General features: G+C 42.0%; 1 protein-coding gene across 1 annotated transcript in view; it reads right to left on the bottom strand.

Annotated features, from left to right (window-relative positions):
- GLP2R (glucagon like peptide 2 receptor) overlaps positions 1–16,220 on the bottom strand; it is a 63,589-nt gene that overhangs the window by 40,077 nt on the left and 7,292 nt on the right. The window contains exons 2-4 of the mRNA XM_019755222.2: positions 15,120–15,207; positions 13,036–13,140; positions 8,575–8,696 (exon numbers count right to left, since the gene is read on the bottom strand). Of these exons, the coding sequence (XP_019610781.2) occupies positions 8,575–8,696; positions 13,036–13,140; positions 15,120–15,207 (315 nt within the window). The remainder of the gene's footprint in view (positions 1–8,574; positions 8,697–13,035; positions 13,141–15,119; positions 15,208–16,220) is intronic.

Below are 16,220 nucleotides of genomic sequence, written 5' to 3' on the forward strand. Positions count from 1 at the left end.
AGGTTTTCATTTCTCTGAGATAAATATCCAGAAATAAAATGGTGGGATAAATATCCAGAAATAAAATGGTGGGGTAGTTTGGTATACGTTTTAACTTCTTAAGAAACTGCCAAACTATTTTCTAAATAAGTTATATCAATTACATTCCCACCAGCAGTATATGAGAGTTCCAGCTGCTCTAGAGTCTACTAACACTTCATACAATCAGTCTTTTAAATTTTAGTCATTCTAATTGGTTTGTAATAGTATCTTATTTTTCAATTAGCATTTCTATAATGAATAATGATGTTGAGAATCATTTCATGTACTTATTTCCCATCTGTATATCTTATTTGGTAAAGTATCTGTTCAAATATTTGGGTACCTTTTAAATTGGATTGTCTTAATTTTAAATTGTAAATGTTCTTTATATATTCTAGATATAAATCTCTTGTCAAGGGTGTGTTTTGCAAACACTTTCTCCCATTCCGTGGCTTGCCTTTTTATATTTTTAACAGTGTTTTTAGAAGAGCAGAGGTTTCTTTTTATTTTGGTAAAGTCCAATTTATCAAATTTTTTTTTACACTTTATGCTTTTTGTGTCCTATTTTAAAATATTTTCCTAACCCAAGGACCTTAAGATTTTCAGCTCTGTTTTTCCTAGAAGTTTAATAGATTGGGCTTTTGCATTTAGATCTATGATCCATTTTTAGTTAATTTTTATTCATGGTGTGAGGCAAGGATTAAAGTTGTTTTTTTGCATCCAATTGTTCTGGCACCCTTTGTTGGTAAGATTATTCTTTCCTCATTGTATTGCCTTGGCACTTTTGTCAAAAATCAATTGCCTTTATATGTGTGGGTCTGTTTCTGGATTCTCTATTCTGCTCTGTTGTGCTATATATTTATCTTTATGCCAATACTGCAATGTCTTGATTACTACAGCTTTATAGTAATTCTTGAAACCAGTTAATGTTAGTCTTCCACTTTTTTTTTTCAAGACTGTTTTGGCTATTCTATATATTTCTGTTTCCATATAAATTTTAGAATCAGCTTGTCAATTTCTACAATAATTCTACTGGGATTTTGATGGGGATTGCATTCAAACTATAAATCAATTTAGAGCCCATGAACATAGTATATCCCTCCATTTAGTTAGGTTTTCTTTCATTTATTTTCACAATGCTTTCTAGTTTTTAGTATACAGGTCCTGCTTGTCTTTTGTCAGATTTATCCCTGTGTGTTTCATATTTTTAATGCTGCTATAAATAGTATTGTTTTCTTAATTTCAATTTTCAATTGCTCATTGTTAGTATATAGGAGTAAATTGATTTTTATATATGATCTGTATTCTGAAATCTTGCTAAGTTCACTTATTAGTATCAGCAGTGTTTTGTGTAGATTCCTTGAGATTTCCTATAGACGATCATGTCTGTGAATAACATTTTTACTTGTTCTTTTCCCAACTCTATATTTTTTATTTATTTTCTTGCATTATTGCTCTGGCTAGGACCTCCAATACAATTTTGAACAGAAATAAAAAGAGTGAACTACTACCTTGTTAAAGATTTTAGGGGAAAGCATTCACTCTTCCACCAATTTTTAAAAGATGCCTTTTTGCATGAATTTATTCTGACTGCTGTAATAAATTATCACAATCTTGGTGGCTTAAACACAAGGTGATTTATTGTTGTAAAGTTCTGGATCAAAAGTCCAAAATCAATGTTACTGGGCTGAAATAAAAGTGTTGGCTGGCCAGCATTCCTTCTGAATGCTACTCCTGTGGGGTATTAATTCACTGGCACATCTGGCCTGCCTTTTAGCAGACAAAGTGGGCTCAAGAACCAGAGAACCAACAAAGAAATGCACATACTAGTGGTAAGAAGCTAGACTGTTGTGTACTGAATTGGTTAGGGCAAGGGGAAATGGTTGGGCACCCATAGCACCTGGGATAGTTGGTTTAATTGTACTCCTTTAGGAAAGTTTCTTAAACCGTCTATATATTCAGGACTCTACCAAAACCTGACTACTTTCCTAGAGGTCCCAGAACACCCAGATAGTCTCCAGCTCACTCTCACGACCAACAGGTAAATCTGAAATCACTTAAACACCTTTATGAAATGCTTTATTATCAGTGTGTAATATGCACCCACCAAGGAAATGGGCATTCTCAAACACTGCTAAGGGATGGCAAAATAGTACAACCCCTATGGAAGGGAATTTGTCAATATCTGACAAAATTATGTATGTATCTACCTTTAATCCAGAAATCCCATTTCTAGGAATCTTCCAAAAGATCAACCACCACAAACATGAACCAACATACACATACAAGGTTATTCAAAGCAATGGCATTAGTAATGAATGTTGGAAATAATCCAAATGGGCATAGGAGAGTGACTGAATAAAGTATAGTAGATATACAAGGTGGAGAACTATGCAGCTGTAAGGGGAAAGAAGAGAGAGAGAGAGAGAGAGAGAGAGAGAGAGAGAGAGAGAGAGAGAGAGAGAGAGAGAGAAATGTTCCTAGGAACTGATATAGAGCAATTTCCTGGACATGTTGTTAAGTGAAAAAGCAAGATGCAGAATAGGGCATCTGGTATCCTGCCTTTTGTATAAGAAAAATGGGGAAATAACCTATTTATATACTTGCTTAGTTTTGCAAAAATAAACGTAAGATGTATATTATAATTTGATAAAAAGTAAAGATAAAGAAAAGAGAGAAAAAATAAACCAAAAAATGATAAAAATGATTATCTATAAGGAGCAGGTAGAAATAGGGCAGAGACAGTGATAGAAATGAGATTTCATTGAGGATACTTTTTTGTATAGTTTTGGCTTTAAAACCCTGTCAATATTTTATTCACTAAAAAATAGAATTAAAAGAATGAAAAAGGCAAGCCCTTAGCACTAATAAAAACAAATGAATAAAATTGTTTATTTGTAACATGACCATTTTATAATTATTTCAAATAATTATGAACACAGTACTCTGAACATGGGATATAATCTAAGGATAAAGAGCTGCAAAGAAATCTGAAATTTTGTCAGGTAGATTTATATTTTAATATTTTAAGGTTGAAATTATTTTGCGTGTACTGTAGGAAAAGGTAAATAAATATGAAAATGTTATTAGGAAGCAAAATTTTCACTGAAAGAGGAAAGATACATAATGCAAAATAATAGGAGACAAGGAAAAGTCCTAAATGTGAACTTTAAATCAGAATTATCAGTATGAAGTGAAATCTTGATTGTAGAGAATATTTTATTCCTAAGTCTGTACACTGAAAGGTCCTAGGATCTAGTAGTGGCAATGAGAACACCTAGCGCTTAGATCTTGATTTCTACTACCGTTCCTCCACTTGAAGAAGCCAGGACTCTTTGAAGATATAGCTGATCTGGGCTTGGAACAGGGAAAATACAAGATGAGCTTGGACTAGTTTCTTGTGTCAAAATATAAGGAACTGCTACAAGACAAATGGGATTATACCAGAAGTACACAAAAGTCAGTTTGAAGAGATTTCACTAACTAAATCTACAAAACGTTGAGCATCAAAAAGAATAATAAGTATAAGTGAATAAAGCAATCTGTAAGTCCATACTGATACTCACAAAAGGAGGGTAGAGGGAGGCGGTCTTTCAGAAGACTGCCAGCTACGAAATGTAGAAGGAATGATAGAACTTGAATCAATTCAAGCAAGCATCGTTAATGAAGATTAAAACACTGATGAAGGTTTGTGACGGAACAAGATAAACACATGGTTCTAAAGTATCACCCCACCAATTACTGGCCAAATACAAGAGAATAACTGTACCTTTACCACGGAGAGATCTGGCTGTTGCTACCTTGACCAAGTGATCAAACATAACATCATTATAGTGTGACACCTGACATTTTGAGCTCCTGGTATGATGCTATACAATATACACAGCACCTGCAAGGATTACCTTGAATCTTGTCAAGCCTCTAAACCTAACTTTCAGCTTACAGGAAATACAGAAGATGGGGGAGCACATGGATGACAACCTGAGGAAACAGTCAAACAAATGCAGGTAGTGTGACATTCTACAATAAAGTTCTTCTGGTCTCTTCTAATGTTGAAATCCAATGTTGAGGGGTGGCAGAGTCAGGGGGCGTGGCATGGAAGGACTGTTCTAGATTAAAAGATACAAAGTGATCTCAAACTAAATGTAATGTGTGAACCTGGATGAGATCCTGGTCCAGGGAAGAAAAGCTATAAAAATTGAGGGGAACAACTGGAGAAATTTGAATATGGATGAAAAATTCACTGATATGATGAAATTACTGCTAACTTTACTTAGTTGAAACAATGGTATTATAATAATGTGGAATGATGTCCTTAATCTTTGGAAATACCCGATGAATATTTAGGGGTGAAATTTCACGATGTCTGCAAATTATTTTCAAATATTTCAGAAAGAGACAGAAAGCAAATAAGGCAAAATGCTCATACATTTTGAATCTAGAGAGCAGATCTATGAGTGTTTATTTTATTATTCTTTTAACTTTTCTATATGTTTGGATATTTCAAAATAAAATATTAGGAAAAAACAGATATATATCAATTGATATATATTATGTTATATTTAAAATTAAAATTTACCATTAAAATTATACATATTCTAATTCTATATCAATGAAATTCTGTATTTGAGAATAGAAAGCACTTTTTTAAAGGCAAAGAAAACAACTTAAAGTAAGGCAAGATAATTTATTTGAACCCCACTAAACACAATTCTGTACCAAGAAATCTAAACATATTTGTTAACAGTTATTCATGGGCACACATATACATACACACACACTTACATACACATATACATATGCACACACATACACAATTTCCTTAAAAAGTACCATTTAAAGTGCATAAAGACCCCCAGTGTTTTGTCAGTTGGAAGAACATAACATTTTTTGTTTACCAGAACTCTGAAGGGCAAAGATTTACTAATACTAGCCTTTTTTGGGCAAAAGTTCAACCCTCTATTAGAAACACAGGTAAACATGGCTAGAAGTTGTTGGGGTTTTTTAAGTATTTGAATTCTTGGAAATACAGCCACTTGCAGAAGGGATGAGGCAATGCCCTTGTTTTGACTTTTCTAAAGAGAGAACTCTTTATTCCCTGTCTTGGAAAGTGCAGTTTTCAAATCTTGTTCTGCTGTCCTTGTCTGCCGACTTGGGCCACTGCAGACCGAAGCTCGGAAACAGCAGCAGACCCCACACACCTGCTGGTGAATTCCTCCTTAAAGGCTCAGTTCCCAGCCTCAGAGGCACACTAGAGTCACCCGGAAACTTTAGCACCAGTATGGATGCCTAGGCCCCACGACAGACCCACTCACTCAGAATTTGTGAAATCACTCATTCAGTATTTATTAAGTGCCCACTGTATGCAAAGGCTTTTGTGCATCCCAGCACCTGGCCAGGGGGTGGTGCATATTCAGATATAACTATGATTTTGTCATTGTTCCCAAGCACCTCAGTCCAGGAAGGAAGATGAGAAATACATTCAGTTTGCCTAATTCAAGGTGTGTAATTAGTATGAATCTGGTGTCCTGATGAAAGTCAAATTCTTGAGAGTAGCTGAATCCAATCCAGACACAGGTATCATTTTAGTGCCTTTAACAGGTGTGACCTGTCACATGGTAAAGCTGGATAAGAACACAGAGTTCTGTCAACTCAAATCAAGTAATAAAGTGAAAAAGAGGTTTAGAACAAAGGCCCTGCAGATGTAGAGGAAGCAATGGGAGGCTCTTCATTCCTGATGGGAAGATATGACAGTCTTAGGAAAGCCAAGGGCCTGCCAGCTCCCACTGGGCTCTGAGGGAACTGAGCCACACATGGGTGGTCAAACACACAGCAAAGTTAAAGGAATTTTACAAAGAGCACCTGCGTAGCCACCACCTACATTCTACTGTCAACACTTGACTTGGTGTCACCCCATAGCCATCCTTTTATTGATCCCTCATATAGAGACTTTTTAAATTATTTGCACAATCTGTATGTAATTGGTATAACTACTTTGAAAGTACAGCATATTAGGGGATTAGAATTAGTATTGTGACGTCAATGTGAAATATGTCAATAAGTATTTGACTTTAAGTTTAAATTGAAAACTTAATGAAAATAGTATTGACTTATTCAAAAAAAATTAAGACTCACTGGATAAGTTTGACACATTCAATGAACTAGAATTATTTAAGAATTAAAGATTTGCTTGTTCCTGCAACTATTTAATATATTTAAAGCATCTAATATCTTAAATGTATTAATGGGAAATCATTTCACATTTCACACTGCATTGAAATAACTAGTTTGTAAGTGGCACCAAAAATTATTCAAAGACCTCCTTAATAGTATTAAAATTTATATATATATGTGTATATATATGTGTGTGTGTGTGTATATATGTATATATATATATATATATATAATCTTTTAACAGAAAATTAATATTTTTATTTTTGTAAGTCAAATAAAATATTATATATTTTTAAAATAAACCCAAAGAAGCCACTTCAGAAAAGCCACCTTCAGACACAAAAACCACATTGACAAGTGGACTGTGATCACTGTTTGTTGGGACCAGGAAAAACATTCTGAGGAGATAAAATGCAGTAATCATAATTATCGAGTGGCTAGTGGGTGCCAGGACCTGGGTGGTTCACTCTGCATCCATTGCCCCATCAAACCTCACACCAGCCTGTGCGAGGTTGGCACTGTCAACCCCACTTCAGGGAGGTTTGGAGAGAAGTTGTAGGCTTAAGTCACACGATTATTGTTTCTAGAACTGAACTCCTTACCTCTCCCCATCCCCAACCTTTATTAAAATATCTTTACCATCTGATGGAAAAATGTTAAAATGACTTAAGAAAGCTAAAGAATTTCAAAATCGAGCTAAATTATGAAAGGAGTGAGCCACAGCTTGGGAGCAGGAGACGGGATGTGGTTTGCAGTCTCAAGTAAGGGCAAAGAATTCGGTAGTGAAATATCTAGAACCCAGGAAAGATGAAAGGGCAAGGACTCTTCCCTGTGTCAGTGCAGGGAATTTCAAAGCTTCTCATGGGCCCAAGCCAATCTGAGATTTTTATAGCCTTTGACTCTACCCTCTCACCCCACTCCAAGCCTCTGATCATACTGTCTCCTTGCTCCGTAATCTATAAATCTAGCCTCCCTCCTGCTCTCTCCACCCCTACGGTCGGGCGTTCTCGCCACTTCTGGGCTGAATTACTGCAATGGCTTCTCCTTGCTCTCTGCCTCCAGTCTGGCCCCACTCCTGACCTCTCTCCAACTTGCCAGAGCGGTTCTTTCAAAGCATATTCAGAGTTATGTCTCTCCCTACTTGTCGGTGCAAAGTCCTAACTCTTTAAGGTGGTATCTCTCACGAATGATCTCCACCGTGTCCCTACGCCGGTGAGACTCAGAGCTTGTTGAAGGCAACGTCTATACCTTCTCACTGTTTCTCCCCAGTGGCTAGTGCAAAAATCTACCACACTACATGTGTGTCTGAATAAAAGAAACCAAGATGTGGCCCTAGATATCTGTCTGATTCCCAAATTCCTTTTCCTCTGTCCATGCTGCCTTTTGCACTTCACTTTGAAGGAAGGTGGGCCGGGTTTGTACAAACAGGAGATCTTTGAGGGAGGAGAGCCGTACCTGAGGGGACTGCAAAATAGGATCCTGGAAAGAAAATGTGTGCAGAGATGTCTGAAGTATAGATTTGTTTGTTCACCCAACTAACATTTGGCTGAGCAGCTATGATGATTTATTGCCCAGTGACTGTGCTGGGTCCTGGTGACAGAACAGTCTGTTCTACATATGGCATGCTGACTATGGGTCAGGGTCTCTCAGAAGAATTGTGTGTCTGTTAATTCTTTGTATCCTCACAGAGATCACATGCAATAAATATGACCCCCACAGGATGGATGAAGAAGCAGGGTCGTATAGAGGTGAAGGGTCTGGGTATGAAGAGCTAGGAAGCAAAGAGTCTGGGAGGAAGTCGGGCTGTCTGGCCTTTGACCTTCACCTTGGAACCCCTGTGCTTACTTAGTGTGTGTTCTCTTAGGCGCTCACATCTCCTGCTACCATTCAGTCCACATTCTAAGCAAACACAGGAGCATGTCGGAGAGTGACAGGAGCTGTAAAGGGGCTACATCGGGGTGGTGGGGAGAGTGGTAGAAAGTGACTGTTTGACAGCCACTCTTGATGGGGTGGCCACAGAAGACTTCGCTTTGAAGGAGACATTGAACTGAAACCTGAATGACAAGAAGGAGAAGCTGCAGAAGAGCTGGAGAGAGGTGTTCCAGGCAGAGGCAACAGCAAGCGAGAAGGCTAGGACCAAAGCTGAAAGGACGACTTCCCTCAGGGGTTCACATTTCACCCTAGCATTAGAAGAAATTCAGTGGCTGGCAGAAGTGGTGCTGTTTTGTGTGACCCAGGACTTGCCCTTAGGGAGTCTAGGGCAGACAAGCTGGGGGAAAGCTTTCTGTGTGGCCCCAAAAGCCAGCCTGCCATGTGGGGGCTCTGACAGAGAGTGTTTTGGGCCCTGGGGCGCATTATCACCGAGCCAGGCAGACTCACGTTTTCTTTGAAGCTGTGGTTCTCAGCGCATTCTGAGTCATCCTGCCAAATATCTGTGGAGTTCTTCAGCAGCTGCCAAGTGCCCTGAGCCAAGCAGTGTCTGTAGGCCCTTCCTGTGTTCTCTGAAAGTAAACACAGCTCTGGGGGAAAGGTCAGAACACACAGCCCGCTCCCTGAGCATGTGGTAAGGCCCTAGTCCTTACTGCAAAGCTGTGGAAAATCCCAGGGAAAAGGGATTTTCACTTCCCCTTTTGGGGGCTCATTAACATCCCTACTGTTTATTTGGGACAGAAAGAAAAACACGAAAGCCTCTACATTTCATAACAAATCATGATCCACTAATGGCTTCCGTGTTTATCAAAATCTCTGAAGCTAGAACAGCCCCTGGTGACTTAGAGATGTAACAGCCCTCCACGGGGCAGGCCAGCTGGGAGATGGCTACTGGGTGGGGCTGCTGGTACTTGCTGGGTGGGGCATCTCTACCTGATGCTCAAGAGGTGGTGCCATGAAGAAGAGAAAGTGGTAGGCGAAGCCTGCTCTGCCATGTACAAGCTTTGTGGCCTTGGGCCTGGCTCTCCCACTCTTTGGGCCTTCCAGTTTCTTTATTAAAGCTGGGGATATAATGATACTGACCCTCCACAGTTTGGGAGAGGATTAAATGAAAGTGTGTTTGTGCAAATGATGGTCAAAGTATTCTTTCCATGGTAATGGCCATTGGTGACTCAGTCACATCTCTTCCTCTTACCTGGATGACAAGGGACTGGATTTGCAAATGAAAAATGAAAATTTGTTGGAAATTCCTACTCCTGACCTTGCATGTAGTGGGCCAAAAATAACTATTTGCTAAATTTAATTAATGGATCCCCACATCGTACTTCCACGTACCCACCTGACAGCTTTGTTAGGGTGGCTAATATCTCAAACAACACCCTCCCCCCCCCATCAAACTCTTCATCTTCTCCTCAAGCCTGCTCCATGCACATATTTTCCTGCCTCAGTGGATGGCAAACCCATCTTACCAGTTTTCTGGCCCCAAACCTTGGAGCCATCCTTGGTTTTTTTCTGTCTCTCATACCCTTCATCAGCTAATCTTGTCATCTCTACCTTCAGATATATCCAGAATCTGAGCACTGCTTTTTAGTTCCTTCTACCACCCTAACTGGAACCACCCATATCTCTCACCTGGATTATTGTGAACACCTTCAGTACTTGTGTCCTTTCTCTACGGTTAACGCAGCAGTCAGAGTGCGCTGAATAAAATGTCGGCCACATTACGTCATGCCTCACCCCAAATCATCAAAGGGCTCTCTGAAAACAAGTCAGGGTCTCCCGCAAAGCCCTGTAAGTTCTGGCCCCAGGGCTCTCTGAGCTAACCTCCCATTGCTTCTCTTCCCCCTTCACTCCAGCGACATTGGTCTGCTTGCTTTTTATGGCGTACACCAGACATAATGCCCAAATAGTGTACAATTTGCACACACTGACTCCTTCTCTTCCCCTATTGGCTAAATCCCTTACCTCCTTTAAGTTTTCACTAACACATCACCTTGTCACCAAGCCTCATCTCCCAATGTATAACAGCAACTCACTACCCTTACTCCAACCCTCCCACCCCTCCCCCCATCTTGTTTAAAATACATCCCATTCAAACACTCTATACGTTACTTATTTATGACGTTTTTTGATTATTGTCTGTCTCTGCTGCTAGAATGTGAGCCCCCAGGAGAGGAATTTTATTCTGCTTGGTCATTAAAATATCCTAAGCACTTAAAATAATGCTCGGCACACAGTAGGTGTTCAATAAATGTTTGTTGAATGAGTGAATGACAATAATATCACCTGACATTTGTGTTCTTCATGCCAGCCGTAAGGCTCTGTGCTGGGCATGCAAAGGTGAAGGAGGCACAGCTCCAAGTCTAGTGGGGGGAGGGAACGTGCAAATAAAGGTGTCATAAGGTGAATGCTAAGATGGAAGACTGCACAGGTACGTAAGAGGCCTCAGAAATGCAGGGGGCCATTGCCCTTGGGGGAGTAGTAAGAGAAATTTTCTAGAAGAATGAAGTTTCAAGCTGAGGATTAAAGTTGGGTTTATATGTTATTGCAGCCTATGTAGACAGAAAAGTGTGGACAAAGGCACTGGACAGGAATAGCTAGGCAGGGGTAGGAGCCTGGGAGTTATTTACTTGGCTGAAGTGGAGGTGAGAGAAAATGCTACAGAGGTCAGCAGGGGCAGGTGATAGAAGGTCTTGAGCACCATTGAGATGTGTCGGTGATGGGCCAACATAATCCAATGTGCGTTTTAGAAAGCTTTGTGGAGGTGGCTGGAAGGGGGCCAGCCTGAGGCAGGGGACCAGTGATGAGCTGAGGAGCAATGGCTGAGAGTGATAAAGAGCAGTCGGGGAAATGGAGGGGAAGACGGACCAGGGGACGTGGCTACCAACCAGGGGAGGGCTGAGTATCAGTGGGGTCAGGTGGAATTCGACAATGTTTTTCTCCTCCATTTCCCACTCCTCTCTGTCCCTCAATTCTCACTTCACCTGATGATAAGTCCTAACTGTTCTACCTCCAATATTTTTTTAACTCTTTCCCCTTCTCTCCAACCTGTTCCCTCGGCCTGAATCCACATTTGCATAATCTCTTTTTCTGGACCACTACAGTAGCTTCCAAACTTGCATCCCTGATCCCCCTCCCTGCCTCCGCCTAACAGCCACAGGCTACCAACGTCACCTCCCGACACCACAAATCTCGTCATGTCCTTCTCATGCCCTAATGCCTTCAGCAGCTCCACAGAATCTTTCTCTACAGAGGAAAGTTTAAAACCCTTCGTGTAATATACAACTTCCTAAGCAATCAGGCCCCAACCTCATACTCAGCGTGATATGTCATGATAGCGGATGTCCAGCAGTACACAAGCTCCCTTCTCGTATTACATTGCTCCCCTCTCTAATCTTATCTCACAAGAATGCTTCTGCATCCCTTCTTCTCTACTGGCTCCACATTCTCCTTTCACTTCAGGGACCCATTTAGATTCTAAAGCTTTAATGTACCAAAGGTTGAGTGGAAAAGCAACTTCCTGTCTTTTGTGAAACTCACTCCCCTTCGTATATTCTAAAAGCCCAGCACCCATTCTGTTTCTAAAAAAGGCTTAACTCTACTTCTTTGTAAGTTTGGGTGTTTGGTCACGTTTTCTCTTGCAGTGAAATGGACCCCTATTTTCAGCTCTTGGGAAGGAACAGAGGTACGGTGGAGCTGGGCACGGGTGATCTAGTCCACATGCCATTGAGGAGTCCACAAACATTTGGGGCCTCAGAGACCTGAAGGAGTCCAAGGGGCTCGAGCTCAGCCTCAGCCTCAGCTCCCATTTACAAAGCACCTACTGTGTGGCTGCCTTGGTGCATGCCTTCTCATTTATTCCTCAAGATGACCTTAAGAGTTAGCTATTATTCACTTCTATTTTACAAGAAAACCACTATGGAGGGCCCTGGCAATTGGCCAGAAGTCTGAGTATAGAATAGAGGGATGGGGTCTAACCTCTGGGCTCCTGATTCCACGTTCAGTGCTCTTTCTTCCTCCCTGATCTGACCTTGCAGGTCCAGCAAGCTGACTGGTATCTTCCCTTTCCCCTTCCCTTGAACCTCACATCTTCACATCTCCTAATTGCACTGGATCTCACCAGAAGACGGTTTCATAAAATATGTCAATAGCTCTCCCATCCAGAAATGCATCTTCCTTCAAAACTCTCTCTTTGCACTAGAGGCCTCAAAAAATTGAAACCAAATTTTAACTGACGTGACCATTTCTTGGGCTGAAGTTAAATAAAAAATGCCACCATGTCGCCTCCTTAGAAACCCATTTTCACTTTGTTTTCCCTGGAGCTTTGTAACTGCTTATGTTTCTTGAGAATAGTTTCACCTGGTCTTAGATATCATCCCAAAGTCCTGAACAATAGTCACTTCCTTTAAGCAAGATCAGGGACACCTGAGTGGTGAAATTCTTGATCCAACTCCCATGGGGTTAAAAACACCAGTTCAATAATATCTCCTTCCAATGCTATTACAAGGGGAGTTTTGAAGTCTTTCCTCGTTATCTGACAAGTCAAAGTTGCATAAAGGTGAATGTCCCAGTCTTTCTCCCCCATCTTTTTCTCCTTTCCATGGTGGTGATAATTCTTACCCTCACTGCAGCAAATTCTTTGGAAGCCAGACCTAGACTCTATCATCATCACAGAAAAGAAGAGTCATGTTCATGGAACATCCAGGCACAGAAGAAGCAGGAAGACAAGAGGAGAAGCAGAGAGAAGAAGAAACATGTATTAATGACAGCTTAGAAGGAGAACTTTTGCGGAAGAAGACTTGAGAAAAGCACTTGTCAGGAGCCCTCTCTCTAACCGTTCCCTGGTTGGTCACGTAGGAGGGACCAGCCTTCAAGGAAACTGTCAGAAATTGATCAAATAAGACGTATTACCTTCACGCCACCAAGGTAAGTATGAAGGGCAGGGAACGGAGACGTTTCCTGGAGGGGAATGAGGCCAGCACACATACTGATCAAAGGTCCCGTTACAAAATATACCTGTGGAGAGAAGCAGGGACAAATGAACAGCACTATTGAAGCATTGGGTCTACTGATGGAGGCACAGGCCCCAGGAGCCCAGAGCCCTCCTTCCTGGCATTGGAAGCTGGAGAAACCTGTGTAAGGGACCAGCATGGGTGTCCCAGATGGGTCAAGAATGAGGAACAATGTGGGGAGAACAGGAATGCTTAATCCATCCCCAAGCACTGTGGCTTTGTCAATGTATACATGATGCTGATTTGGGTTTACTTTACATGAACTGAACTCTCACAGAAACTCACAGACACTTGGAGGTTCAGCCAGCACTTTATGTTCCATAATTAGATAATTGTCAAACCTTCATCAATTGGATCCTGGAGCACCCTTACCATGAAATGTGCAAAACAACCCATGGATATAAGGGTACCTGCAGAATGAAAGTTCTTTGTCATGTGTACTTGGCACAAGCACTATCTGGTCACGTTTCTCTCTTTGAAGACTATTCTAATGATCATTATGAAATACTGGAGCCATCTCCAGCTCAGGGAGTGATTTACACCCTAGTGCTTGGCGATGAGAAGCTACTGACATAAGCCGCAGCCTTACAGGCTTCCCAGACTCAAACGAAGGGTTTCAGGCTGAATCCCAAATGTCCATATTGCAGGCTCCTCACTGCTGGAAGCCAAGCATCATTCCCCACCATCTGCTCCCTACTAGGCTAGAACTCAGGGTGAACAGCCAGGTTATTTCATCAAGACCCTATAAATACAGATCTGCTAGGTAATACACTCGTTTGGGGCACCTTTCGGACCTGGCTGCCAGGTGTCAGCACCCGGTCTGTGTGAGGTGCATCTGGCTGAGCTGCTCAAAGCCTGGCTCCAGGTAGAAAACCTGTCCACTTTGATCTTAGAGAACAGGATTCCCCAAAGCGAGAGATGTTCTTGTAACAGATCAAACATTGATTGCTGCCTGCCTGGCCTGAAGGAATAGTTACAAGGAGACTGGTATGGCTTGAATGCTGTCACTGCTTTTGGGTCAGGAAAAGAAAGGGTTTATAGTCAACCTTCGGGCCCCTGAATGGAATGATCTGAAAGAAGCTGGCAGAACGAAGAGGGGGCAGCTTTCATCCATAGTCCCCAGTGCACCGAGACAGTGAGCCAATGCTCCTTATTATTTTTTTTTTTTTATTGCTATTTCTATTTTTCAAAGGAGGACTCTAGATGTCCCTAAAGAGGCAGCATGTGGGTAAAGGAGGCCACGGACGGATCAAACTATTAAAAAATTTGCTAGAATGCTCTACACTTAGTACAGACCTGGATAAGAAAAACGTTATGACTCAGTTTCAGTTAATACTATGAGAGACTCAGGACCACTCGCCCCCCTCACCTACCAACCCCCACCACTCCGCTTACCACACACTCGGTTGCTCATGTCATGTGATTAAGTGGTGAGTGTGCTATGACAGATGGCTTTTATGAAAGATGGCCACACGCTTATGTATCACATCTCACATGTTCTTTTACAAGGAGAGGAGGTGGTCTATCGCCCCTGCCCTCGAATCTGGGTAGGGCTTTAGAACTGTCTGACCCAGCTGAGCATGGCAGAAGTGGCTTCTGAGGCTAGGTCATAAAAGGCAACCTGGCCTCTGCTCAATGCGAGCCCTTGGAACCCAGCCACTGTGCTGTGAGGAAGCCCAGGCCATATGGAGAGGCCATGTGGACATTTTCTGGGCAACAGTCCCAGCTCAACTCTCAGCTGAGAGTGAGCATCCACCAGCAGACATGGTTGTGAACAACCCTGCAGATGATTTCAGCCCCCAGCCTTTGAGTCTTCCAACTAAACTGCAGATATCGTAGAGCGGAAACAAGTCATCCCCTGCTCTGTCTGAATTCCTGACCCACAGAAACTGTGAGAGATAATAAATGATTATTTTTGTTTTAAGCTACTAAGCTTTGGGGCTATTGGTTACCCAACCATAGATAACTAATATAGGTGCTTACCAGAAGGTTCCTTGAGTAAGTCTCTCAGGCACTTCTGTTTGTACTGAGCCCACTTCCGAGTTGTCTCCTCAAGGAGAGATCCTGTAACCTGAGCAGAAAAAAGCTGTGTTTGAGAGGCCCAGTTAGCTGTAGGCACAGGGGTGGCCTTGTTCTCATTTCACACCATGATTCTCAGACCTTTCAACTGAAGTGTCCATAATTGCCTGCTCCAAGAAACAGAATTTCTTTTGCACCTTATGTTCTATTTAAAAGATACATATAGGATTTTTGGTCAAGATGGCGGAGTAGGTAAATACTGACCACATCAAAATTACAACTAAACTACAGAACAACCATCATTGAGAATCACCTGAAGTCTAGCTGAACAGAAGTCCTACAACTAAGGACATACAGAAGAAGCCACCTCGAGGCTGGTAGGAGGGGCAGAGACTCAAAACAGGCCAGTTGCACATCCGCATGTGGCAGTTAAAAACTGGGAGGGATATCTTGGTTGTGGATGTTCCCCCAGGGGAGCAAGGGGTCCTAGCCCCACACCAGACTTCCCAGACCAGGGTTCCATTGCCGGGGAGAGAAGTCCCCATAACTTCTGGCTGTGAAAACCAGAGGAGATTGTGGCTGGGTGAGATGGAGGGTGGCTAGTGGCTAGAGTCCCAGGTGTCTCTCTTAAAGGGCCTACACATGGACTTCCTTACTGATGGAATCACAAGCTCTGAGCTCCAGCACTGGGGCAGCAGCTTGAAAGGCACTAGGGACATATGGGGAGTAACTGAATTGTCTGGCTTCAGGAAGAGGGCTGGAGGGGCAGCTTTCTCCCAGACAGAAGTGCAAGCAGAAGCCATAGTTCCTTTGTTGAGCCTTCCCCACTCCAGGCGTGCAGACACAGGCAGCCACCATATTTGAGTCTCCATTAACCTGGCTAACATCATTTGCCCTGCCCTGGTGATTCTCTGACACCCTCTCCCACCCAATCTTCAAGCCCACACAACATACTTCTGGTGGCTTTTCCATACAAACAGCCTCTCTTGGCTCATGCTGTAGATATTCCTAAAATTTCTCGAAGGTCCACAAACCCCAAACAAGCAACATCTAGCCTCTGCATGC

The sequence above is a fragment of the Rhinolophus sinicus genome, linkage group LG15 (genome assembly GCF_036562045.2).
Source record: "Rhinolophus sinicus isolate RSC01 linkage group LG15, ASM3656204v1, whole genome shotgun sequence".
Lineage (NCBI taxonomy): Eukaryota > Metazoa > Chordata > Mammalia > Chiroptera > Rhinolophidae > Rhinolophus > Rhinolophus sinicus.